At 39.5% G+C, this 27016-nt stretch overlaps 2 protein-coding genes across 11 annotated transcripts in view; one reads left to right on the forward strand and one right to left on the reverse strand.

Annotated features, from left to right (window-relative positions):
- klhl32 (kelch-like family member 32) lies at positions 1–22664 on the forward strand. 10 transcript variants are annotated; one of them, XR_013818037.1, is made up of 14 exons: positions 33–205; positions 794–1018; positions 3883–4007; positions 5245–5425; positions 10859–10966; positions 12122–12220; positions 13092–13307; positions 16152–16878; positions 17008–17066; positions 19249–19441; positions 19754–19848; positions 19932–20156; positions 20697–20819; positions 22542–22664. XR_013818037.1 is itself a non-coding variant. In XM_079836910.1 (13 exons), the coding sequence occupies exons 4-13, from the start codon at positions 3985–3987 to the stop codon at positions 20091–20093; spliced, it is 1863 nt and encodes a 620-aa protein (XP_079693036.1). In that variant the 5' UTR covers positions 40–196; positions 273–357; positions 794–1018; positions 3883–3984; the 3' UTR covers positions 20094–20882. The 10 variants fall into 10 exon arrangements, 8 of the variants coding, with proteins under 8 accessions (XP_079693032.1, XP_079693034.1, XP_079693037.1 ...); XR_013818038.1 differs by lacking the exon at positions 22542–22664 and having other exon boundaries at positions 20697–20872; XM_079836910.1 differs by lacking the exon at positions 22542–22664 and adding an exon at positions 273–357 and having other exon boundaries at positions 40–196; positions 19932–20882.
- Positions 22184–27016, reverse strand: part of mms22l (MMS22-like, DNA repair protein) — a 23452-nt gene continuing 18619 nt past the window's right edge. The window contains exons 18-25 of the mRNA XM_079836905.1: positions 25906–26045; positions 25672–25828; positions 25367–25536; positions 24984–25195; positions 24657–24823; positions 22749–22845; positions 22492–22659; positions 22184–22360 (exon numbers count right to left, since the gene is read on the reverse strand). Coding sequence (XP_079693031.1) covers positions 22285–22360; positions 22492–22659; positions 22749–22845; positions 24657–24823; positions 24984–25195; positions 25367–25536; positions 25672–25828; positions 25906–26045 — 1187 coding nt within the window. The 3' untranslated portion in view covers positions 22184–22284. The remainder of the gene's footprint in view (positions 22361–22491; positions 22660–22748; positions 22846–24656; positions 24824–24983; positions 25196–25366; positions 25537–25671; positions 25829–25905; positions 26046–27016) is intronic.

A 27016-nucleotide genomic window follows, 5' to 3' on the forward strand; every position in this document is an offset into this window, starting at 1 on the left:
GACCGCAAGAGGCGGGGACTGATTAAGACTCTAGCGTTCACAGTAGCTTAGACGCATCGGGCATAGATATAGCGAGTTGCACCAGTTTTCTCCTGGGGTCGATGCAGATATTTTGTTTGGGTCAGTCAAAGTTGATAAGTGACCCGACGTCGGATAAAATCAGTCTGACCGAGAGAAGAAGACACTGGACGCGAAGGTACACTGTGTACGTGCGTTTTTTAGCCGTGAATGTTTGTATATTTACGACATGTCTAACATACAGAAACGTTCAGACAGTGTTTACAGATGGATGCTGAAGGGATGTACCGAGACAGTTCACAGCTGAATGTCATGAGGTTGCAGTTGGGCGGGTCTTCAGTGAGGATTACATTTATTGTTGCCCAAATATTCTTGGTTCTACCCTGTTGCTAGGAGACCTTTGACAGTTGAGGTTTATAAGTGATTGTGGAAGCACTCTAATCTGCATTTAGTGACAGCTTTTCTTTGGGTTCGTGACGCAATAAACGTGTCAAATAATATTAATAATAGACAATATATCATCTGCCTACATGTTATTATTTTAGTAATATAACCTACAAGTTGATTTTAACGAGACGGTACCTTAAACTGTCATTTAGTTTGATGGATTAAGGGTGGACTCTGGTTAAGTAGGTCAGTGACAGGCTAGAATGATGGATGGGACCATTTGAGTGACAGCCCAAAGCTATTCAAATATCTGTTGTCTGTACTACTGTATCATGGGCATGAGTTTTATTGCTCTTTTCTTTTCTCCTCCATCGTCCATGGACTACAGTCTGCTGGCTGAAGGTCATTTTGTAATCAGATCAATATCTGCTGGGATGGCTCAGACACGATGGGCCGTTAGGCTCCAATAAGTCCTGCATCTGATCACCTACTCTCTGGCTTGATACCACACATCACACAAGGCTCTATGACAGGAGCTGCACAGACTGATTTTGGATCAGAATGAACTTTGCTTGTAGCTGTTTTGTATCCAAACACATTGTGCATCAATAGGGTGAGTGGTGGTTTTTTTATATTCTATTTTGTTTTCTTTGGATGAATTCTACTGCATGATGAATCTCTTTAAAACATATTTCATATTTTTATTATTTATATTTTTATTCTGCTTTTCATACAGAAAATTATGCTTGTATTTAGATCCAGTAAAGGATTAGTTCACCCAAAAATGAAAATTCTGTCACCATTTACTCACCATCATGTTGTTTTAAACCTGTAAGACTTTCGTTCGTCTTCTGAAACCCAAATTAATATGTATTTTAGTCTAAATTTTAGGAAGAGACGATTGCTTTGTATGATGAACTGATTTAATTTAGGATTTTATTCATAAACATTAATCAGTGAACATAAACAGATTGGCTCAACCGAACTTGCTTGACACGCCAGAACAAACCTTTTGCGAAAGCTCAAACGTGCTGCATAAGACAAGAGAATGAACCTCATTGGTTCTCACACATTAAAGTATTAGTTCACTTTTAAATAAACTTTTGCTGATAATTTACTCACCCCCATGTCATCCAAGATGTCCATGTCTTTCTTTCTGCAGTCGAAAAGAAATTAAGGTTTTTGATGAAAACATTCCAGGATTTTTCTGCTTATAATGGACTTCAATGGGCCCCAAACGGTTCAAGGTCCAAATGACAGTTTCAGTGTAGCTTCAAAGGGCTTTAAACGATACCAGACGATGAATAAGGGTCTTATCTAGGGAAACGATCGGTCATTTAAAAATAAAATAAAAAAAGTTTATGTTTTAAAAGCGCAAATGCTCGCCTTGCTCTGTTCTGTGATGCGCGTTTGTGACATCAGGTAATACGCAATTACGTTGAAAAGGTCACGTTTGACGTAGGCGGAAGTACAGAGTCAATGTTTACAAGTTGAACGTGCACATACTAAGTCAAACGCTGTTTACAAAAAAAGGGAGTTAAAAGGTAAAACAACGATGTCGGAACCGGATCTTTTTGAACCGGAATACACAGAGGAAGAAATTAGGCAAATGGAAGAGACTGCTACGGCGACACACACCTCTCAAGCATCGAGTAGACGAAGATCTAACGAGACGTGGTTGGGCACATGTTGCAAATGCCAACCATTGCCAACAGAGGAAGAATCTCAATGCTGCCACGACTGGACCATTTCAATCCCGCCATTAGAATCAGTCATTGAGTCAGCTGGTGAATGCGCTCGCGGCTCGACCTCGGCCATTCATAACGGAGCGGTGCAGAGCAAAGTGAGTGTTTCGACTTTTCAATGAATTCCTATGAAAGTTTAGCTTCCGTATGCGTTCAGAAAACGCGCCAGACTGGACACGTGCTGAGAATGACAGCTGCGCTTACCTCATACTTCCCTCTCGTGCTGAATGAAATCGGACTCCTGCTGTGTTTGTCCTGTGACTTTCGTTCGGCTCACTCACACTTTATGGAAAAGACACGTTCAGTTTTTAATTGTAGTGTTTATTCTCTAACTGAACAAAATTATTGTATTATTATGAAGATCAAAACGACGCTGGGGGCGGTGTAGGGAGTGGCCTTGTAGTGCAACGAAGCAAGTGCAATCTGGGAGTTGTTGTCTTTCATCCACATGAGACAAAAATACATTTTCTGTCTTTTCTCAGTCTAGAAGGCACCAAATTCAAAAATTATTTCACATTTCTACTACATAAATGACCCAGTTTAATTACACATTCATCTTCCCAGCGCTGAAGTGGCCCTTTAAGTTATAAAACTTAAACCTTTGTTTTTTTTTTTTTAAATGACCGGTCGTTTCACTAAATAAGACCCTTATTCATCGTCCATTATATGGAGAAAAATCCTGGAATGTTTTCATCAAAAACCTTAATTTCTTTTCGACTGCAGAAAGAAAGACATGGACATCTTGGATGACATGGGGGTGAGTAAATTATCAGCAAAAGTTGTGAACTAATCCTTTAAGCAAACATGCTTGAGCTTTGGTTTATCATAACTGATGTGCGAGTTGATGAATGTTTGTATGTGAATATTAAATGCCTAAATTCAATCTGTTCATCTTATAAATCCTATTAAAAATTTGGACTAAACCACTCATGGATTAGTGTTACAATCTCTTTATGATTTTTTTTAAAGCGTCAAAGTGGTAGTTGCATAGATGGTCAATGGAGGAAGAGAAATCTCTCCGATTTCATTAAAATATATTCATTTGTGTTCTCAAGATGAATGAAAATCTTACTGGTATGGAACGACATGAGTGTGAGTAAATGATGACAGAATTTTTTACTTTTGGGTGAACTATTCCTTTAAGATTTTTTTTTTTTTTTTGCCATCATACTGTTATTTTTATGGCAGCCAAGCACATATAACCCTAAAATAATAATTTAATTTGTATGGATGTTTGTGTGCAATTTTCACTATTCTCAATTCTTATTAGATTATTTTATTGTAAAATAGTGTTTATTGTAAGATAGTAATACAAATCTGATGACACAATGATTTTAATTTAATATAATTTAGTTAATTTTTATTATTTATTTTATTTTATATGTTAAAAAATTAAATCAGCATAAAGCTAGTACAACAAATGCTACCACAATGTTTTTTTGTAGTACAGTATAAGAATTGGGGGAGGAAAGGTGCTTAATTGTCATGAAATTAATGTCAGACTTCACTTACAACCTAGAAAGCTTATAGCATGTAGCATACATGAGATGTATTTCTCAAGGGATATTTCACTCTGTTTTGCAAAGGCAAATCATTTCAATCTTTAAAAAGCTCTTCATCTCAGTAGCTCCATCGAGATGCTCAGATATTCAGGCTGTCATAGGCTTCTCAGATATGCAGGCTGTGTCCTTATTCACTCTCCTTCTTTGCTGTTTCTGTTCTCTCTCTATAGAGTGCTGCACATGCTCAGTCGGGCCTGTCTGGTGTTTTGTAGTATCAACAGGGAGCACTCCTTCCTCCTCCCCCTCCTCCTCCTCCTCTTTCCTCCAGGAGCATGCCTTCTGAGCCTCCTCCCAGGTACATTCTGCACACCTCAATCTACCTTAAGAGATGACCATGTCCTCACGTCTTTTTTGTGAGTTTTAATTTGATGTAGACGCTGCTGGATTTGATGGGAGGTGTTGTGACATGGTCAGCGTTATTTAAAGAGCTCTGGAGGATATCTGAGGTCGTCCGAAGCTTTTATCTCCCGGAAGGCTGTACCACTCTGTGTAAACTAATACTGTAAAAGATTTTTGTAAAATTTACTGCAAAAATACAAACAATATACAATGATGATGCCAGTGGCATTTTGGTGACAATATTGTCCAATTTTTGTCTGTACATATAAGATTAAAATAATGTACTAAGATTATTATTAACCTGTTTGTTACTGCAAAATATAGTTAAAACAAAACAATTATAATGGACAGTCACATGATGACTTCATCAGTACCCCCCACTGACAGAGCACAGTGTCACCCACACCAGGGTAATGCATCACTCTATAATAATTATCTTGAATGAAATAATGTAAAATGTAGCTTTTAGCATGCCAATGTGAATAACTAACAAAAAAAGTGTGAAATAAAATATCAACAAATGTGATGGTTCATGCAGGGACTTTTGGTAAAATCCATATGCATATAAATTCAAAGGAGGTTCATACTTTTTACTATTTGAAAATGTAATTTTGTTGTAAAAGTGCATATATTGCCTTGTTAAAAATTGTATTAATATAATAGAAATTTAAATGTTGTTTTATACAATTATTGAAATAAATTAGATATACTAGATGAAATATATATATTGTATTGAAGTATTTGAAAAATAAAAATAAGATATAACAAATATCTTCAATAAATTAATAATAGTACATCTTTTTATCTTTTATCTTTAAATCTTTACAGTAAAATTACATGTGGTATTTTATTAATCATATTTTTAATGTGATAATGTAAAGTGAATTATTTAACAGGTATTTAACTATAACATTTTTTGAAGTACTTTTCTGTTCAAAATTTTTTTTTCAGTGTACAAACAGAATGGGAGCTAAATCTGAATGTGTTGTCCTGAAAAGAGCTATTCAGGGCCATGGGAGCAGTGAGAATCAATGACATCTCACATACTGAATAGACATATTGATAGACCTATAGTGGACAGCAGGGAGAAAGACACATCCACACTTCATTGTTTCTGGGCACAGGTTTCCATGATGAGATGTTCACAGAGTCCAAGCACGGGCTTGTCTCGCAGTGTTGTTCTTGTGTCTCAGCTCTCAGGACATGCTGACAGGACAGAGGCTGTGTCAATCCAAATCCCACCAGGACTCTGTCCTCTCTGCCCTTAATCAGCAGCGCAAGGACGGACTGCTCTGCGATGTCACCCTGGTCGCCGGGGAACAGAAGTTCCACGCTCACAAGGCGGTCCTGGCAGCCTGCAGCGATTACTTCCGGGTGAGTTTGTACTCTCTGCAGGTTCCATCTCGCTACCCCAGAAACATGATCAGTTTGCCACACAAGTTGCTTTAGGTTTCTATGCTATTTCTATGCTATTCTATGCCACTTATTCTGGCATCTATTAAAGAAACAGTTCTCCCACAAATCTTGAAATCATGCTTTGGTAAATCATAATCATAAAAAGTCAAAATTATGGCATACTAAGACATTGACAAAAACGTAATTATGACAAAAAGCCGCCCTGTGAAAAAGTTTGACTTATGTTACAAGTATTTCATAATTATTTTTTATTTCATAATTATGCTTTACCAAAGGAGGAACAGAGCTTCCATAGATATCCATGCTTTCTTGGAACTGAAGGGGAGATGTTAGGCACAATGTTCATGCTGTTCTTTTCCATAAAATAAAAGTAAATGGGGAGGAGTGCTGCCAAGCTCTAAAATAAATGTTTATATACAAATGGTGTATCAAAATGTTTTATGCCAGGTTTGAAATCATTGTGAAATTAAGAGAGCTGTGCAGCATCGTTGTCTTTCTTTATATGGAAAAGAGCAGCGTAAACACACGTTTGAATATCTCCTTTTGTGTTCCACAGAAGTCATACAGGTTTGGAAAAGTGAGTAAATGACTTAGCTGCACAATCCTGATGCAAATATGTACAGTTCACACAGGAGACAAGAGAGCAACAGACGGGAAATGAAAAATCGGCAGCGGCCTGGAAACCGTATCAGTGAGATTTGATTTTGGTTTGTTCAAAAGATTACAAAGAAGAAATACATCCAGCCCTGCAACAGAGGGAAAGATTATGTGCACAGTCCAAAGAACAGAATTAAATAGGGCAGGTATATTTATCTCTATATGTCTCCTGGGAAGCTCTCCACCTCTGTTGGGCTGGAATGATAAGATATTATCCCTCTGTTTTTGATTTTAGCCCTTGGTTTCTGATGAGGACACCTCCTGCTGTTGTTATCAAATGGGCTAAGGCTAGTCGTAGCTTATGTAAAACATGGACTGATCCAAAGCTTTAGTCATTATAGTTACTGTGTAAACAAATCAAAGCAAGCTGTTGGCTCTGTTTGACAGCTACCCTTTGACATAGTATGTCTGCAAGTTTTGTATTATTCCTGATTTCTATTAGGTGGAATGGTTGAATAGGTTTAAATAGAGAGGGGTGTACGCATGTGCCTGAGCATGTGTCTCATGCTCTATTGGGAATAGCAAAATGAGTTGTGTTTTGAAAATTAATCCCAATTTTAGGGCTTGTTGAAGAGAGGCGTATTATTCATCATCTGAAACACAATAAGTGGGTAAAAATCCCTTAGATGGATAGAGGGAAAGAGGGGACGCAAGTCATATCTATACACATAAATACAGTATCATAGAAAGGTGGGCTATTTTGACTTGGTCCAGAAAGCAATGACCTTCCAACCATCCAGAAGATGGAACCATAGAATTTCAGGAAAACCTCTCAGAACCATAGCAACTATTAGAAACACTGTGGCAACCATCCAGAACTATGTAGAATTGTGTCAATGAGATTTGTACAGTTAAACACCAGGCCATTTTCTTTAGAAAATGTAAAAATTTAAAAATCACACCAGTTTACTCAGTGTCGCCTGTCTTGTTCTATTTTTAGGCCCGATGTGCCTGAGAAATTAAAGGATATTGCACCCTTTCGAACACCTCAGTGGCACTAATGAATAAATGCGAAAGGTGTAATCTGCACCTGTGGCACTGCCATTAAAGACAAACACTGTAATAATGACATTACACAGTTGACCAGAGAAGTTCGTATAGCAAAGTTCTCTGAGTAAACACAAATTATACTTGCATGCTGTAAATATAAGTGTGTAGCAGTGTGTATCTTTAAAAAGTAATAACATCAGCAACAATCACGAGTAATGATTTTTACACAAGCTTGCTTCATTTACGGAATATAATGATTCAAACTGTATAATGACTCAAACTGTTCATCTTTTTATTTGTTAAAAAATCAACAGCGCATAAAAGCTGATTTGTACGGGAATCAGACTACACTGTTTGCATCATATGTTTTATATTCATTAAAAAGAGCTGACTCATAAGAGTCATTTGTTCGTGTATTACACTAGTAGTGCTGTAACTATATTGTTTTTGTCTGCAGTCCATGAAGGCAATAGTAGGATACTTCCTGCCATTAATTTTGTGGTTTCTATTGCATTCAAAACAGGCATAAAACTCGCAATGACACCTCATGTGAAATATGATTTTATTTTGCATGGTGCTGAAGATTCACGGTCCAGCTATGCCGGAAACACTGATGTGAGGCATTGAATAATTATTAATTTTTTTATGGCTCAAAAAGCATGTGTCACAAAGCTGCTGTCTGACCAGCCTGCATTGCTTTTCCAATGTCAGAAGTCATCCAGCCAGACATGTGACACAGGACTGGTCATCCTTATTACCCACAATCCCCTTCCAAAAAAACCCTTAAGTCTTGCTTATGGGCAGCGGTGTCCTAGTAAGGAGATCTCTGAGTAGCTGTCGACAAACCAACAACCCTTATCTCTAATGAGTCCTTTTGAAAGTCTGAATGTGAGCCGCAGTCAGTCATTAAAAAAACGTGCAGCTCTTAAAATAGAAAATAGAAAAACATGGTAGACTTTACCAGGCACTTTAAATGTGACATACTACTGGGGGAACTACTAGGTGAGGTTACAAAGATAAAAGATGATAAACACTTTACATCTATTTTAAGCACACGGCAGCTTCAGATGGAGCTAAGACCTGCATTAATATCTATTGATTCTTTCAAAAGACATTTCAATCCAGAACCAGACTGTGAATCTGTATTGCCAAAAGTATTGGGACACCCCTCCAAATCATTGAATTCAGGTGTTCCAATCACTTTCATGGCCACAGGTGTATAAATTCAAGCACCTAGGCATGCAGACTGCTTCTACAAACATTTTTGGAAGAATGGGTCGCTCTCAGGAGCTCAGTGATGCGTGATGCCGTGATAGGTTGCCATCTGTGCAATAAGTCCATTCGTGAAATTTCCTCACTACTTCCACGATCAAATATTAGTGTTATTATAACAAAGTGGAAGCAATTGGGAACAACAGCAACTCAGCCACGAAGTGGTAGGCCACGTAAAATCACAGAGCGGGGTCATCAGCGCATGCTGAGGCAAACAGTGCGCAGAAGTCGCCAACTTTCTGCAGAGTCAATAGCTACAGACCTCCAAACTTCATGTGGCCTTCATATTAGCTCAAGAACAGTGAGTAGAGAGCTTCATGGAATGGGTTTCCATGGCTGAGCAGCTGCATCCAAGCCTTACATCACCAAGTGCAATGCAAAGCGTCGGATGCTGTGGTGTAAAGCACACCACCACTGGACTCTAGAGCAGTGGCAACGTGTTCTCTGGAGTGACGAATCACGCTTCTCTATCTGGCAATCCAATGGACGAATCTGGGTTTGGCGGTTGCCAGGAGAACGGTACTTGCCTGACTGCATTGTGCCAAGTGTAAAGTTTGGTGGAGGGGCCGTTTATGTTGTGGGGTTGTTTTTCAGGGGCTGGGCTTGGCTCGGCTCATTAGTTCCAGTGAAAGGAACTCTTAAAGGTGTCATGAACTGGCTTTTTTAAATTTTTTATACTGTTGTCTGAGGTCAACTTATGATGTTTGTGTGACTTTTACATTCAGAAACATCATAATTAATAAGTAACAGGCTATTTTCTGCCTTGGTTTTGAGGCTCTCTGAAAAACGGTCGGTTTTGATGGGTGTGTGGCACTGAAGACTTGGAAGTAAATGCCCACGGCTAGGATTGGATAAGATTTGCATATTTAATGAGTTTCCGCTCCCCTGACAGTACACGTGAGGAATTGTTTTGAAAGCGTCTGGGGAATTGTTCACAGGACTCGCAAAATATCTTTATCAAACAAACACAATGATTAATCTCTCATCCACCTGCGATTGATTGAAATGTTATTTCTGTATCATTTCGCCCAATCATCAGTGGATATAACCGCGAACCGTACACACACACACACGCGCACACAAGAAAGGAATGTTATTTCACTGTAGCCCGCCTGAAAAACACATAGCCCCGGGACTTTGGGCTTTGCAAGCTGGCTTTACAAGTCCGAATCTGATCACGAATGAACCAATAACACCTTCTCCAGCCTGTGACAGCGTGCTAAGGTATGTAATCAATAGATATCAAACGATCTGTAACAATGTAATACTAACACATATAAAAAACATATTTTACTCACATAAGTGTGTTGCACCGTTCCTGTCGGATCCAATATAGAGGGCACAGCATTGTGTTTTAATCTCAATATATCTGCAAATCCAGTTTCGACCTCTATCTTGTTTACAATCGATTCTGCGGTGAAATGAAGCGAACAAACGCAATGTCTTACGCACGTGAGCTGCTTGGTAGCGCGACCCATTTAGCTCCACGAGTCGGTGGCTGGGCTTGAGGTGGTTCTTCTGCGTCCTATGACGTCAATCGTCGACATATTCTGAGATCTCGCGTTTTCTGGGCCTGGCTTTTCTTTGACTAACAAGGACACCAGTGCACAAAGCAAGGTCCATAAAGACATGGATGAGCGAGTTTGGTGTGGAAGAACTTGACTGGCCTGCACAGTCCTGACTTCAACCCGATAGAACACCTTTGGGATGAATTAGAGCGGAGACTGCGAGCCAGGCCTTCTCGTCCAAAATCAGTCCCGGACCTCACAAATGTGCTTCTAGAAGAATGGTCAAAAATTCCCATAAACACACTCCTAAACCTTGTGGAAAGCCTTCCCAGAAGAGTTGAAGCTGTTATAGCTGCAAAGGGTGGGCCAACTCCATATTAAACCCTACGGATTAAAAATGGGATGTCATTAAAGTTAATGTGCATGTAAAGGCAGGCGTCCTTTTGGCAATAAAGTGTGTGTATATATATATATATTAGAAATAGGTAGAGAGAGAGATAGCTTTAGATATATATAGATATATAGATAGATAGATTACAGATTTTTTTTTATTTCACACTGGAAGTTCATCATTAGGAGCAGTTAGGTTTGATCAGTGGAGTTTGGTAGGTGTAATGATGATCCAATGTCCTTTGACTTCCTCTTCTCCATGGGCTTTGATCAATGACCATCCTACACTCGCTCTGTGACAGGAATCAATGTTTTGATTAGTGTAGTCTGCCAGAGAACACAGCGGGACAGCACTGGCCTCTTGGATCTCTTTATTCTGTGTGTGTGAAAGTACAGTATGCACTGATTGATGGCCATGGACTCACTTTCATTCTCAGTTTGAAACTCTTTAGACTTGAATGAACAGTTTATTGACATTTTGCTTTAACAGCTATTTACAGGATGCTATATCTAGTTCTGTGGTGCATCCTGCTTATTAGTTTGTGTGTGTGTGTGTGTGTGTGTGTATCTTCAGGCCATGTTCAGTCTGTGTATGGTGGAGAGTGAGGCAGATGAGGTAACTCTCCAGGGTGTGACTAGCGTCGGATTGAAGCACGCACTGGACTTCGCCTACACAGGCCAGGTAAATTCAGCATAGCCCACACAGTAACATACAGCCAGAACATGCAAAACAAACACAATTTGCAGTGCCTCAAGCAAAGACAGGTCTCTAGATTCTGGAAAGACCCCATTAGGAATCATACGTAGCAGATAAGTGAGATACTTGTGAATAATCATATTTATTCTGGAGCTTCACGAATGGGCTCACACACTTAAAATTCTAAATCTGGTTAAAAATAATCCTAGGTTATTTTATTTCATGTTAGTTTGAAGATTTCACACTATATATTGGTAAACCCTGAGTTTATGTTCTTAGTTGCATGTTCTTAACAAAAGCAAAAACAAATTAAACAATGTCTACTTTACTCCAGTTAATGTGTTTGCCGTCGCAGTTTATCATGTCAAATATTTAGTTTGATTGGTTGTCTGTTGCTAAACAACTTTTGCATTCTAGTACTGCTAAGAGAAATATTGTAAGGGATAGAGATGGTCCAATATTATATACATAACTGTTCGAAAGTTTGGGTTCTGTAAGATTTAATAAATAAAATAAAAATTCAGCAAGGATTCATTAAATCAATCAGTAAGTGACAGTAAATACATTTATAATGTTAAAAATATTTATATTTCAAATAAATACTGTTCTTTTGAACTTTCTATTGATCAAAAATATTAAGCAGCACTTTTTACAGCATTGATAACAATAAATGCTTCTTGAGCACCAAATCATTGTATTATTTCTGAAGGCTCATGAGACACTGAAGACTGGAGTAATGATGCTGAAAATTCAGTTATTTCAAATTGTAATAATATTTCACAGTATTCATGTTTTTATGATATTTTTGATCAAATAAATGCAGCCTTGGTGAGCATAAGGGACTATTTTCAAAAACATTAAATGTATAAATGAATGGGCGAAATCATAATGCACACTATTCTTACAGGTAAAAGAGCCAGTTGTCTGTGTACTTGTATGTGCTTTGTGTATGTGTCTTTTATAAAGCAGGTTTATGCAACAGTTTTATACACGTTTTAACACAGGGTCCCTGCTCCGACTCTTTCTTCATTAAGGGATCCTTGGCCTGAAAAAGGTTGAAGACCCCTGATTTGAACATGGGATTAGGGAAGCAAGGTTGTGGTTTCTTACAATAGTCTTACCCAGGTCCTTTGTCTGTAGATTATGCTGGAGCCAGGAGTGATACAAGATGTCCTGTCTGCTGGAAGCCACCTTCAGCTGCTGGAACTGCTCAGCCTCTGTTCCCACTATCTCATTCAGGTGTGTGTACGGGTTATTTCTGCCTTGATTACATGCAAAGTTTTGGGAAAACTTATTTTGTGTTTTCAGCAAGTACTACACATAACACTACTGTGTAATAATCAGTAATACTTTTGTAAATTTTCTACTCATTTCATGCTTCTTACTGCTCATTTTTATTGGAGTATTTCTGAAAAAAGTCTGTCATCATTGATTCACCCTTCATTGATTTGAGTTTCTTTCTTCCACAGTTTTACATGCTCTTTTCAATTTGATTCCAATGAATGCATAGTAGTGGAGCTTTTAAGATTCAAAATGACACAAATAACCATAACATTATCATAGTGGTAGTCTATACGACTCTATATGACGACCTCTTTATTGCCCAATTTTGCCGTCTTTCTGCAGAATTCCATAGATTTATTCCATAATTTAGCCTGGGAAATGTGAAAAATATCTGTAGATTCCACCTGAACCTGTTCATAGTTCATCACTGCCTTTAAAATGTGCTTGTTATTCAATTGAACCAGTAGATGGCAGTCAGTCTCTGTGTGAAGCATCTTTCTTTATCCTGCCTATGTGGAGCATCCTGACTAGAGTTATGTCTCCGTTGTTCCTTCTTTTACTTTTTTTGATATTTTGGACTTTCATGAGATTCAACTCTCTTGAGCTCCCAATAATCATTCATCATAACTTTTTTTTATTTTTTTATTATCATAATATTAAATGCATTCATGGGGGTATCTATTATTGTATGCGTTGGTGTGCTTGTATGTTTCAAGGCATGTAAGATTTTATTTTAGACTGTAATGCTAGTAAAACTAGTTTTCATACATGAATAAAACATCCCCCCTGACTGTGAATCTGTCTGTATTTATATCTATGCCTGTAGGAGCTGAACAGTTTTAACTACCTGGACCTGTACAGGCTGGCAGACCTCTTCCACTTGCCGGCCCTGGAGGAAGCAGTGGTGGGCTTTCTGGTGGATCACCTCTCTGAGCTGCAGAAGAGCAGACAAGAGGAAGTGCTGCTCCTACCTTATCGGCTCCTCAGGGAAGTGCTAAAAAGCGACCGCCTCACCTCTCTCAGTGAGGAGGAGATATGGCAGGTGTGTGGGCCGCAAATTCACAGACTTTAACTCTTCAAAACATCTCTGAACTGCTTAGGTTGCTTTAATGCAAAATATTAGCATGGGGTTTAACATTCTGAAAACTTTACAACAAAAAAACAGTTATTAAATATGTATGTTTCTATATCATTTCTAGCTCACTAATGTGAGCCTATTTGTTCAGATGTATGTCAAGCTCAAAATGCTTTTTGGAACATCTTTGGAGTCATGTTGGACAATGTGATCATCAAGTTTGCTCATGCAGCTCAAGTGCTGCTGTCATTAAAGCAAAAGACTTTGTAATTAATGTACATTTTTAGTTCAACTTCACATTCAAATAATTCTGCAATAATGTGGTTATGAAAAATGTTGTACTGAATCAGAAAAGAACATCTCAGACTTTTAGACCCCATGACAATCTCTATAACACTGCCAAACACAAAGCATGATTAAGTAAATCTGAATGCTTAAGGTCATATTCTCACAACTCCGCCTGTTTAATTTGTGGTGTAAGAGTGAGAAAAAAAGGTGTACGGACAATGTGAGCGTGTGCATGTGTACGTACACACGGGCGGAGGCTGTAGTCGGGGGCTTGTGGTGTGACTATTCATTTGCACCAATCAGGCGCCAATCCCCCCCCACCACCCCTTCCCCCAACCAGCCTCTCTCTGATTAGGCCCACCGCGGCTCCATCAGCGCCTCAATCCCCCAGCTGTCACTCCGGCCGCCCTACTGATTGAAAACAATCAGGCCTCTGATGGCACAATTACCCTGACCCTTTAACCAGTCGCTGCTGCCATAATCAGGCCCTGATTAGGCTGCTTTGGGCCTCCTTCACTTTGCAGAGAAGGTTAATTTGGGCATCAGACGGAAGCGTGATGGGCACAGGGGCTGGTGCTGCCGTCCACCAGTCCGAACGTGCGCCCGCCAATACTACCCTCGATATAGTTTGGCTGTCAATCATCGTCATGCATCGTCTCTGAGTCTCACGCTCTGGAAATCACATTTTCTTCCTCTTTGTTTTTTTTTTTTGTTCTTTTTTTCTTCTCTCGCACTCACTCTCTGTCTGTCTTTCTCCGTGCGGGAGTGGGTGGGGGAGTTCATTTATTTTCTGCCCCGAGGAAGTTCTCTGATCCAGTGTGACCTTCACAGTCAACAGACGCTGCCTCGCTCACACCTCACTCTTTCTCTCTCTCTCTCCCTCCCGCTCCCATTTTCCACTCTCACTCATTCTCTTTCTTCTTCTCTTCTGCTGGCTGTGAAAAGGAGGAGGGTTGAAAAAAAACAACAACTAAAAATCAGAGAAAGGAAGAAGGCGAAACAGAACCTCAATAGAGCTTTACATGATTAATGACGCCAAGGAGAAATGGAGGGTTTTGCTGAAATCTCTGTACACTTAAAGCTTAAATGTGGAATTATTTAGGAATGCACACTATATAGGTACCATAAAGGTTATTGGTCAATATTACAGACCTTTTCATTTATTGGAATTGGTCAATTTTGGATATTGGCTGATAGATCTTTAATTGACCATGCTCAATTGTCATGTAACGCCCACTTGAAGTTAATCAATGTTTCAAACATTAACAATTGAATAATCTGTAATCCATAATAATACATGAATATCCATTTTTCATACTGCACATTATAATGTTGTGATGCCAAAATTCACTTGTAGCATTTAATCCGTTTTTTAGACACTACAATATGAATTTTTATCAGAAATGTATTGCTTATCAGCCATAACATGTAGGCACATATAAAATAGACATTTTAATTAGAGTAAAAAAAGTTATCTTTTTTTTAAAATATATATCATTTGAAAAATTACTTAATTCACCTGGAGCATTTCAACAATTTTATTTTATTTCTACTGTGTTTTTTTATATATTTATATTTTATTAGATAATATAGTCAATTATCTTTTATCAGCAATGACATAAAAATAATAATTATAGCCTTATTGGTATTTAACATAATTTTAATATGAGTAAACAATTACGCCATAAGTAGTTTAAAGGTCTCTAAAAGTGACTTTGCTCTATTTGAGCATCTGACGGAGCAAAATCATCTCAACCAATGCTGCGAGTTTGGGGGCAGGATTATCTGTTAGAACAACCAATGGCAAAAGGGGGGGAGTGTTTGGGAAACCTGTTTAACAGTAATCATTATCTCTGCAATTCAGTGCTGCTAATAGCATATAAATAACACAACGTACCTTCCTCAAATTAGTGCATTGGAAATCATTTTGTGTATGTACAATGAAATGGAACCACTTCACAGATGAAATACTTCAAGAAAAAATATATTACAAGCATTTAAATTTGCCATTTGTGTGTATGAGACAGCCGCGGAACGTCTAGAGGTGGTGGCCCATGATCTCGGGATGCTATAATAAGTTCTCTGTCTCAGGGCTGATTGTGTTAAAAGCCACTTTGTTTTCACGAGAGTGGCATTGCTTATCTCCAGCCATCTCCGCCGTACTCGCATGCCTCTGCAGCTAAACAGTCTAGATTGCTCTCAAGTTCAATTAACTCCCCTTTGTCTAACTCCCTTGGCTGTGCCGGAGTGTGTATGTGCGTATGCTTCACACGCACACCTCATGACTATGCGTGTGTGCGTGCTCACAGATCCCACCCCACCATCTCATCTGCGGTTGTCTTCTCATCACTGTATAGAGACACAATATCTTAAGCATTAGCATGCAATGATACAAAGCGTTGGCCCTGCGTAGACAGACAGTATTGTGTGGATGGTGTGAGCTGCAGCCTGTAATATGAGCAGTGTGATCTCCTGATCCCGAATCGGTGCTGAATACTGATGAGCCACTCTGCCCTGCTGTAGTTATTGGTGCGTTGGCTGGAGCACGACTGCAGATACCAGTACATGGAAGAACTGCTGCAACACGTGCGCTACGGCCTGATGGAGGTCTCCGCCCTGCACCGTGTGGCCAGCAGCCACCCCTTCCTCAACTCCAGCAGCACCGTCGCCGCCCTGGTGGAGGAGGCGTTGGACTACCACCGGTCTGTATTTGCACAGCCTTTACGTCAGACGGCCCGCACCACGCCACGCTTTCAGTCACTAACTTTATATATTATCGGCGGGCGCAAACGGGAGGTCAGCCGCGTGCGGGAGTTGCGGTTTTTCAACCCCGCCGCGCAGGAGCACACGCGTGTCTCTGGGGGTTCGAACTGGAGTGAATTAGCACCCATGCCTGCTGGACGAAGTCACCACTGTGTGGCTGTCATGGGCAACTTCCTGTTCGTGGCTGGAGGGGAGGTGGAACACGCCACTGGAAGGACGTGTGCGGTGAGGACGGCGTGCCGGTACGATCCGAGGGTGAACCGCTGGACTGATATTGCACCGATGAAGGCGTGCAGGGAGCACTTTGTGCTGGGAGCTCTGGGACAGTATCTCTATGCTGTCGGGGGGAGGAATGAACTGAGGCAGGTTCTGCCCAGTGTGGAGCGCTACTGCCCCAAGAGGAACAAGTGGACCTACGTGCAACCTTTCGACCGTTCGCTGTCCTGTCATGCAGGATGCGTGGCTGATGGGCTGCTCTGGGTCTCAGGTAATAATAAATTCCTTCACGTTTACCACACTATTCTGCATATATCAGGAATCTCCCAAAGCATGTAAGACTCTCACAAAGGTTCTAGGCCCAAGATTTAACATATAATGACGGCTTCTTCTGCTGCAGGTGGTGTCACCAACACAGCTCAGTATCAGAATCGACTGATGGTGTATGACCCAGGACAGGTAACATATTGCATTTATAATGTGACTGGTTAGTGCCTCTGCCTCATCTTAAATAATTACAATATTATAGATATTATATAGTTATTATATTATAGAAAGAGAGAGAAAGAGAAATTATACTTTTATTCAGCACAGCAGGGATGCAATACATTGATCAACATGACAGTAAAGACATTTATAATGTTATATTAATTTATAATGGTATAATTATATTCCTTAAATGCTGTTCTTTTGAACTTTCTGTTCATCAAGAATCCTGATTTTTTTTTTTTATATATTAAGCAGCACAACTGTTTTCAACATTGATATTTTTTTGCACAAAATCAGCATATTAGAATAGTTTCTAAATGATCTTGTGACACTGATCCTTTGCTATCACATATATATATATATATATATATATATATATATATATATATATATATATATATATATATATATATATATATATATATATATATATATGTATTAAAATAGAAAATTGTAGTTACTGTTTCTGAAAATTATAATGTATCTTATTTTAATGTTGCTTAGTTTAATGTTTATTTAAGTACATGTTTTGTGTTTTGTGTCACCAGGACATAAACATTTTCAGTGTTGTGCCAGCTAAATGACTAACAACAAAGTTAAACACATTATGACCTATTGAAAGGACATAAATTACATATGGCATCTACCCTGATTAAGGTCAATGGTGTTGCATACGCCTTTAACATACAAATGGCATTTAACATTGAATAGAGATGAAATATTAACTTAACAAAACAAAAAAATAACAAAACAAAAAACCCAAACCCACACAAGGGACTTTTAAAATCTTCTACACACCACTGTAATTTATTCATGTTACATTCAAAAAGACTTAGAAATAAGTATCGTATAACTTCTGTGGTCAGTGCAAGTGTGTGTTTTTCAAAGAGAGAGATATAAAGAAAGAAGAGAGGAGGAAAGAACAGGAGGCAGAGGCTCATTGGTATTCAAAGTGGCTTTGCATTCACCTGCCAGGAACAGCAACCCCCCACCCACACTACCCTCAACAGATGGTCGCCAAACACACACGTGTATATTCACACTCTCACTCACCACTGCTTGTGCAATCTCTGCATAAACACACACATCTCACAAATAAATGCACACACACATGCACTGGAATATGCAAAATACATTATTGTTAAATGTTGGTTTTGACATAGTATTTAAAAAAAAATGATATACTGTGTACACCTATCAGGCATAACATTATGACCACCGTTCTAATATTGTGTTGGTCCCCCTTTTGCTACCAAAACAGCCCTGACCCGTCGAGGCATGGACTCCACTAGACCCCTGAAGGTGTGCTGTGGTATCTGGCACCAAGATGTTAGCAGCAGATCCTTTAAGTCCTGTAAGTTGCGAGGTGGGGCCCCCATGGATCGGAATTGTTAAGCACATCCCACAGATGCTCGATTGGATTGAGATCTGGGCAATTTGGAGGCCAGGTCAACACCTCAAACTCGTTGTTGTGCTCCTACAAACTGTGATGCACTGTGACACCTTTCTATCAGAACCAGCATTAGCTTCTTGAGCAATTTGAGCTAGCTCGTCTGTTTATTCGGACCACACGGGCCAGCCTTCGCTCCCCACGTGCATCAATGAGCCTTGGCCGCCCATGACCCTGTCACCGGTTCACTACTGTTCCTTCCTTGGACCACTTTTGATAGATACCGACCACTACAGACCGGGAACACCCCACAAGAGCTGCCGTTTTAGAGATGCTCTGACCCAGTCATCTAGCCATCACAATTTGGCCCTTGTCAAACTCGCTCAAATCCTTACGCTTGCCCATTTTTCCTGCTTCTAACACATCAACTTTGAGGACAACATGTTCACTTGCTGCCTAATATATCCCACCCACTAACAGGTTGCCGTGATGAAGAGATAATCAGTGTTATTATATAATGTTATGCCTGATCGGTGTATATACAGAAAATTAAAAAATGAAATACTTTTCAAAGTAAACATTTGCATATTATTTTGCATATTCCAGTGAAATGTGCAATTTTAAACTATACAATTGACCAGTAAAAAAAACTATTTCCCTGGTCAATTAGTTTGAAATTACTTTTGTTTTAAGAATAATTCAAAATGAGAATAATTAAGTTTTAATGCTGTTCTTTCCTTTGTAAATTCCTCCTTGTCATAGAATCAGTGGTTAGCACGCAGTCCCATGTTGCAGAGGAGGGTGTACCATGTGATGGCGGCAGTCAAAAGGCAGCTGTATGTGCTTGGGGGGAATGATCTAGACTACAACAACGACCGCATCCTGGTTAGACACATCGACTCTTATGACATGGACATGGACCAGTGGACACGCTGCACATTTGGTCTCCTCACAGGTCACCACTTCTTTTCTTTTCTCTTTATAACTTAGCTTTTCTGTATAGTTTTTTTAATATGGTATTACTGATTCTAGTACCCCTTACAAAAAGTATCAAGAGGGTAATGTGTGCAAAAATTAACCAAGTTTAGCTGGCTAAGATGTTTTTAGAAGTGCAGACTTTGGAGACAAACTACCGTCATCCAACCAGAACATTTACACAAACTGTAAAGATAACAACTTTAGCGCAAAATGAGAAACTGTGCCTGAAAGGGTTAATAGACCATGGTAATAATTTTTTTTAAGCGTAATCTCTACATTCTCCTCATAGGCCAAAATGAGGCAGGAGTGTCCGTCCATGATGACAGAATCTATGTGGTTGGTGGATATTCCATCTGGACAAATGAACCCCTTGCCTGCATTCAGGTGAGTTGACTTGAATTGTGCTTCTGTTTGAATGACATGGGGAATAATTAATGTTGAAATCCTACCATTTGTCTGTTTGGCAGGTGCTAGATGTGAGCACCAAGGGTAAAGAGGAGGTTTTTTATGGGCCAACGCTCCCGTTCGCTTCAAATGGAGTGGCGACGTGTTTCTTGCCTGCACCGTACTTCACCTGCCCCAACCTGCAGACCCTACAAGTGCCGCATCACAGGATAGGGGCTCTCTAACCTCTCCACTCATAACTCATTGAGGATATTCCCACAAAACACACTATGAACCAGTGGAATCATGTAAGAGCCTATTCTACTCACACAAATTGTGACAGATGGATGGAGTCATCGTTGATCATTTAGAGCCAGTATGAAGTGTTCTGATGGATGTGGAAACATTCAAAAAGAAGTTCAAGAGTTTTTTTATTGTCAAGCTTGACTGGCGTTCATGCATTTCTGAACTGGATATGCTATGGTGCTGCACCATGCTCATGCAGTTTAACAAGCAGTGTGTAAATCTGGCTGAATGATTAAGAGACACTTCTTTTGTCCCAAATGGTACTCTTCATGTGAACCTTTGGCCTATCAAGTCTAAAAATCTGTAGGTTGTGCCAATTGTCGTTTCAAACATTCAAAAGGCTGTTCATACCTCACAGTTAACTTTCACTCAATCCATGCACAATTACATCAAAGGGACCGGTTTTCATAGATTCTAGGATTCAATCCACTCTCCACTCTGACCTTAATGTTCTGCGACACAGCTAAACATCAGTTGAAGTTCCCTTTCATTCCATGTCATTTCTCAGCCTGTGTCAAACTGTACTTTCTATCAAAACTCAGGATGAAGACCGAATTGTTTACTGAATGTGTATGACCACAGCATCTTCGCAATCTGCGTCAACAGCGGTAGCTTGACTGTTCTCCATCCTACCACCAAAAACTGCCCATTCCACAAGAAAACATGTAAGGGCACACTTTTTTTACATAATGTCTCTAATAAATTTATGCAGTTGTGCAATAATGATTACAATGGTGAGTTCTTTAATCAGTGATTTACTGGATACAAACAAGAGACGAGCAGTAGCTTTATTCCCTAAACCTATTTAACGTCAGAACCTTAAAGTAAGCTGCCTACCTATATGCTTTTGGCCATGATAAGGCAGCATTGCGCAAATCTTTTGTATATATGGCAGGAGAGAGAAAATGTAGGCCCTACGTGTTTCGTTCAATATCAAAAAGTAACGAAAAACGAGCTACTTTTATAGGCCGTAGCAATTTTGGAATTGCGCTAATTTGTCACCATACTATAACAATTATTCTACTTGGTCATCTTAGGGGGTGGAACTTCTCATAACTGTTAAACCATATAAAATCTCAGAGTAGCACAATGAATGACGTGACAGAGATACGCGCCGACTGAGGCGAGAGAGACAGTGCGGCTCATTTGATGGCTCTGCTCTAATGAAGTGTGATGCATGTGCCACACTGTGGGTGCGAGCGTGCCGGCTGCAAGAAAGGACCAGGAGCTGAGATGGAAATGGAAGGAATGATTGGGATGGAGGAGAGGTGAGGAAAAAGAAGGGTAGGAGGTGGAGAGTGATGAGAGGCTCTAGGCAATTTGTGCCCAGAATTGCATGAAGATTGCAAACAGTATGAATAGTTAAAGGAAAGGTTTTGTGTCGAGGTGATTGAGGGAGCCATAGGTGTCATATTTGTGGTTTCATGACTGATTTTGATTACTAGTCTGTTCAGTTGTCAGAAAAGTGGACTGTCCAGAAGTGCTGTTAGATAACAGTAGACCATATGACATCTCACCGCAAGTCCCCAAGGTGCGACTGGCAGAAATAGGGCTGGGTAAACATTTTCCTATTAATCCCGAGCTTTATTTGAGCAAGCTCGATGTTGATTCATGAAATCTCTATGTCTCTTTGTGAAGTCATAAATCCCTATGTCTTCTTTGAGACATGCAAATTTTTCTGTGGATTTGTTTGGAAATATTTTCATTGGAAATTTTGTGAGCAAAAACAGACAATACCGTCTCTAAAACGCAAGTCACTTAATAGTAACTTCTTGTTTAATGAACTGTTGTATAAAATCAACAACACATTTGCAAGTATGCTGATATTCAGGGGGAAAAAAACAGACTTGTATGGTATTTCTCAACTATGTTTTGAATATGACAATAAGAACTCATACCGGGGCATTTTTTTGCAGCCATATCTTGAATTTTGGCTGAAAATGACCTTTAATTTTTGACCAGCTATTCACTGACCACCACCCTAACTAAAGCAGATGTCTGATAGCAAAGCACACAACACAAGGGTATTCTAACAAAATTTATTCACAATATCCACACATGAATCCACTATCAAGTCAACATCATGTACACTGTTTACATCAGAGGATTAGGAGTTGATGCATGCACTGGTCAGTCTTCTTCTAAACTAATCATCTCAGCCTGTCCACTGTCTCCAAGCAGGGCCAACAACCTCCTATAGCCATTCCTAAAATAGTAAGAGAGATTTAAGTTGGAAAAATAATGCGTAGTCAAAAGCAAATGGGAATGGATAGCACTAGTTTTAGTGCTAGGTTTCTTCTCGGTTCTCAGCTGACATGTAGGTTACTTTTGCCGTACCTGAGTGAAGTATTCTTTCCCAGACCTCTCTTGCACTCTGTATTCCTAAGGCTCAGTGACAGAAAGGGAATAAGAGCCGTCACTGTGGAGGGGTGAAGGACAGCTACAACTTCTAGAACATTATACACTTGCTGGTCGTATACACCTTCATTCTCTTCCACAAAAGCCCTGGGAAAGAAAAAAAGAAAGAAAAGAAAAGGTAAGTCGGAGTGAGAGTACAGTCTCTAAAGCAGCATTGAGTAGTGTGGCTACCTTACCGTAGAATAGTAGTGGTGTGTTCACATGGCTGCTCTCCTACTGCAGCGGTGCACCTCTCAACAATAAGCTGCGTGACCTCTGTGCTCAGTCTCTTTACTGAGAGAAACACAACAGGGATCTGATTAATAAAAACAATGAAATGTATGTTCCATTTTCATTTTTAGCAGCACTTAGGAGGTATTTTTCAAAAATGATCTCTCTAATTGATGGGTTACAATGTTTTAGAAAATGTCTCACTGCTTGTTTTATTAATGTTTTGGTAAAATAAGGTTCATGACTTCATATTACATAAGTCCTGGTGGGTAACCATATGAATGCAATAGTAAAAGAAAATCTCTCTTTTTATTTTTGTTCATCTTCGGAACACAAATGAAGATATTTTTGATAAAAATCGGAGAGATTTCGGTCCCTTTCATTGACCATCACTTAGACGCATGAAAAGATCATGAAGATATTGTAAAACTAAAGCTGAAAGTATACTTTTTTACGCGTACGTGCATAGTCAAACGCACACCCTTGCAAAGTATACTTATTTTAACTTGTACGCGTAAACAGGGGTTCGACTAGGGCTGGACGATTAATCGAAACCGAAATTCAGAACCTCTAACTGACGTAATTTTCCCATGTCGGTTATTTCGGTTTTAGTCACGTGACCCCGCCACGTCAGTCACATCAAGTGCAGTTTGCAGGCACATGGAAAAAATCAGGAGCAGATATCTTTGTTTATACAATCTGGATGCTCAGAATTACTATGGCAATTGCTTGTTTTACAAAGTTTATACAGATAAGTTAATTGTTGTTCTTATATGCGGTGCTACATGCACATAGACGGCGTGCGCACTGCTAGATCACTTTCACCTGCAGAGAGGAGCGCAGAAACTCATTGTCAACACTGTCCTGTGATTTATCACTAAAGTAGCTTAGAAACTCAACTGTTATAGCATAGATTTGTCTATCTTTGAAGTAACTACACACCACAGCTTCATAATTTATAGAGACGTTAATTCACATACACAATCACTCTCTCATTAGTACATTCAAATAAATGTAATGTAGGCCTACTGTGTTCATTTATCTGTATCTGATATAACAGTTATAACAGAAATCTGTTAGAAATGTTACGACCCATAGACAACAACTGCTGAAAGTGGGCCGTTTCCTTCAAGTATTTTAAAATCAACAAAAAAGTAACTTTTTCATTAGAAAAAAATTATAGTTGAACATATTTACAGTACAAACCTTATCAGTGAACTATGAGGGCAAAAAAAGAAGCAAAATAATCGTTCATTAATCGCAATCAAAGTAAAATGTTCAATTAATCGAGATTTTGATTTTAGGTCAAATCGTTACAGCCCTACATTCGACGCATGTGCAGTTGAGTGATCTCTCGCCACGAGTTACAACCCATGTAAATACTGCAAAAACATTAAATGCGCATGTGTAACCTGCGCATACAAATTATACGCGGTTACGAAAATCCGGCGGTGCACGTTCAGTACGCACGTACTCTTCTGATGACAAAATTCACGTCACACGCAAAAAGATTTCAATTACAGTATGTTCTCTTGAACTTTCTATTTATCAAAGATTTCCACAAATGTATTAAGCAGCATAAAGGATTTCAACATAGAATGATTTTTGGAGGATCATGTAACATTGAAGACTGGAGTAATGATGTGGAAAACTCAGCTTTGCCATCACAATAATAAATGACATTTGAAAAGATATTATAGAAAACAGTCATTTTAAATTCATTTATTTATATATATATATATTATATATTTATATATCTTTTTTTTTGTTGCTGATGAACAAAAAAATATTTTGACAGAAAATGAGTGCAGCGCATGTTATTAAACTATCTTTCTTGCTGTGAATGGGCCTTTATATAATTTGTCCCTGCCTACCTTGTGGCTCGTTGACCAGCATCAGTGAGCGTAGCACCAAAGGAAGGGGTATCGTGAGCAAGGAAGGATCTCGGTCACTGTTCCTTTTCAGGAGCTCATACAGGAAAGAGAGAACGGCAGCGAGTCGAGGAGGAGGAGCGACACCTTTAAACTGGAGGAAGTTTTCTCTGCAGAGACGGATAGAAAATGTTATTCATCGTAACACTAGTGTGAAGTTATTCCTGAAAGGTCTGACATCTTCTATACTCAAGACTATGTAAGAAGCTACATAGGATTTATTTAAGTATACATATGAAATTAGGAAAGGAACAGAGGAAAGACTCATACCTCAGCACGTGCAGAATAACCCTTCTGAGTCGTTCCCCCTGCTGGGTGGCTGTTGATTCACAGGCTGCCAGCAGGACAGGATGATTGACCACCGCTCCAGTAGAGGGCGTGGCTGGGAGGAAGCGGCTCAGGTACTGGGAAATGACACTGTGCAGCTGCTGCTTTAGGTAAGCCCCCTGAGAATGGGACACACTCACCGCCATGGACAAACCCTGAAGATGCCAATAAAATCTTAGCTATGACAAAGTCGGGGAATTCACACGTATCCCCCGTTTTCAACAATCCTGAAATCAACAATGACCTTTGGATATAGAGAAAGAGTTTGAGCAGTCTAAACAGAGTACATATTGGATTTGCACAGTATGTGAAGGAGGAGTTTTAACCTGCAGGAACAGAGGCAGACTGTCTTTGAGGGCCGACAGCATTTGAGTGTGCGCGCCACTGTCTTGCTGGAGGAGAGCGTGGGGCAGTAAGAGCACATCTACAATGCGAAAGAGCAATTGCTGGGCTTTGGTGGTGGCCAACAGGTGACTCCAATGCTTAACCAAGCAGCCTGAAAAATGCACAAAACCACCATAAACTTATAGCAAACATGAAGTGCTGTTCGCAACCCCAATTTACTTCACTAATAAGATGCATTTCCAAGTGAAAATTGACTTCGAGTACACTGTTGGCAAAGGGCACAGACCTATGGTCCAGTATGCCAGCTGCAGACCCTCCCGGCTCTTGTTCAGCAAGTAAGGCTTGATGTATTTGAGGATGTCTCCCACATACTCCAGTGCTCGAGACACCATTGAAGAACGCTCAGAGAGGATCTGGAGCTCACTGTATGATCGACCCACAGCCTAGTAAAGCACAAATACAGTGTTGGCAATACAGTATGGCTTATTTATTAGAGCTTCTGGTTTGATTGTGTGTGTACCTTGATGAACACAGCCATTGCAGGTTTGGGATCTTTGACAGCAGAAGGATGTAGGCCTGCTCTCTGCAGCACAGACTCCACTTCTGGAAGCCGTAGGACCTGTCTGGTTAACTCGGCCAGCTGTTCATCCAGACTTCTGCCTGTACACACAATACCACAGCTGCTCGCTTTGACACACCCAAACCATATTGACAATACCGATTTTCTACCATTTGTGGGTGACTTGGGGTTGAAGGGATAATTCACACAAAAAAAAAACAATTTATTGCGCACGTAGTTCTAAACCTGTATGGCTTTTTTTTTTCTGTGGATTTTTTTCTTCTGAGATAATTTATTGAATATCTGGTTAGGTGAATTTGATCGCAGTATATTGTCAACAAAAAGTATCTGTGGCTCAGCTTCAGTCAGTTTTGGTGTTTATATTCAATTTAAACAGTAAAATCGTGTGCCATACAGTCCAGTAGGAAATGCATCTTTTACGTTGGTTTGCCAACTGTGATAAAACATCAGGAGAATCTCTAGCAGACTGTAGAAAATACTGTATATACACACCAAGATGGTTCACTCTTATTACTATGAATTGGAAAAATTGGTAATCGCCAATTGGTAATCGTATCACTGCCGGCCTTTCATTTTTACATGAATCATCTCTTTAACCACATGCCTAGGGATGCACCGGAATTAAAATTCTTGGCCGAAGGCAAAAATAACATAACACTTGGCCGAAGCCGAATACCGAACGCGTTTTTTTCTATTTTTTGACAGCAGACATACAAACAAAGAACAATATAACTAACTAACTAACTAAAAAAAAAAAAAAAGTAAAATATATATATTTTTTATATGGCCATCTTATCTTAGGCCTATTATGCCTACAGGTATCATAATCAAATCACTGAGGGTGCTTCTGAAATCACTGAGAGTGCTCTATTAAAGTGCAGATGTAGGCTAAGCAACGGCTCCACCGCAGCAGTGGGTGTACAGTGAGACATTTAAGATTATTTAGAATTAAAAAAATATTTTGCAACAAATATTTTTCTATTAATCTATTAGTCTGCCTTTACATTGCTTTAATGCGTTACTATTTCACTATGTCACTTTCGAAACTATG

Source organism: Gobio gobio, assembly GCF_949357685.1.
Source record: "Gobio gobio genome assembly, chromosome: 15".
Taxonomy (NCBI): Eukaryota; Metazoa; Chordata; class Actinopteri; order Cypriniformes; family Gobionidae; genus Gobio; species Gobio gobio.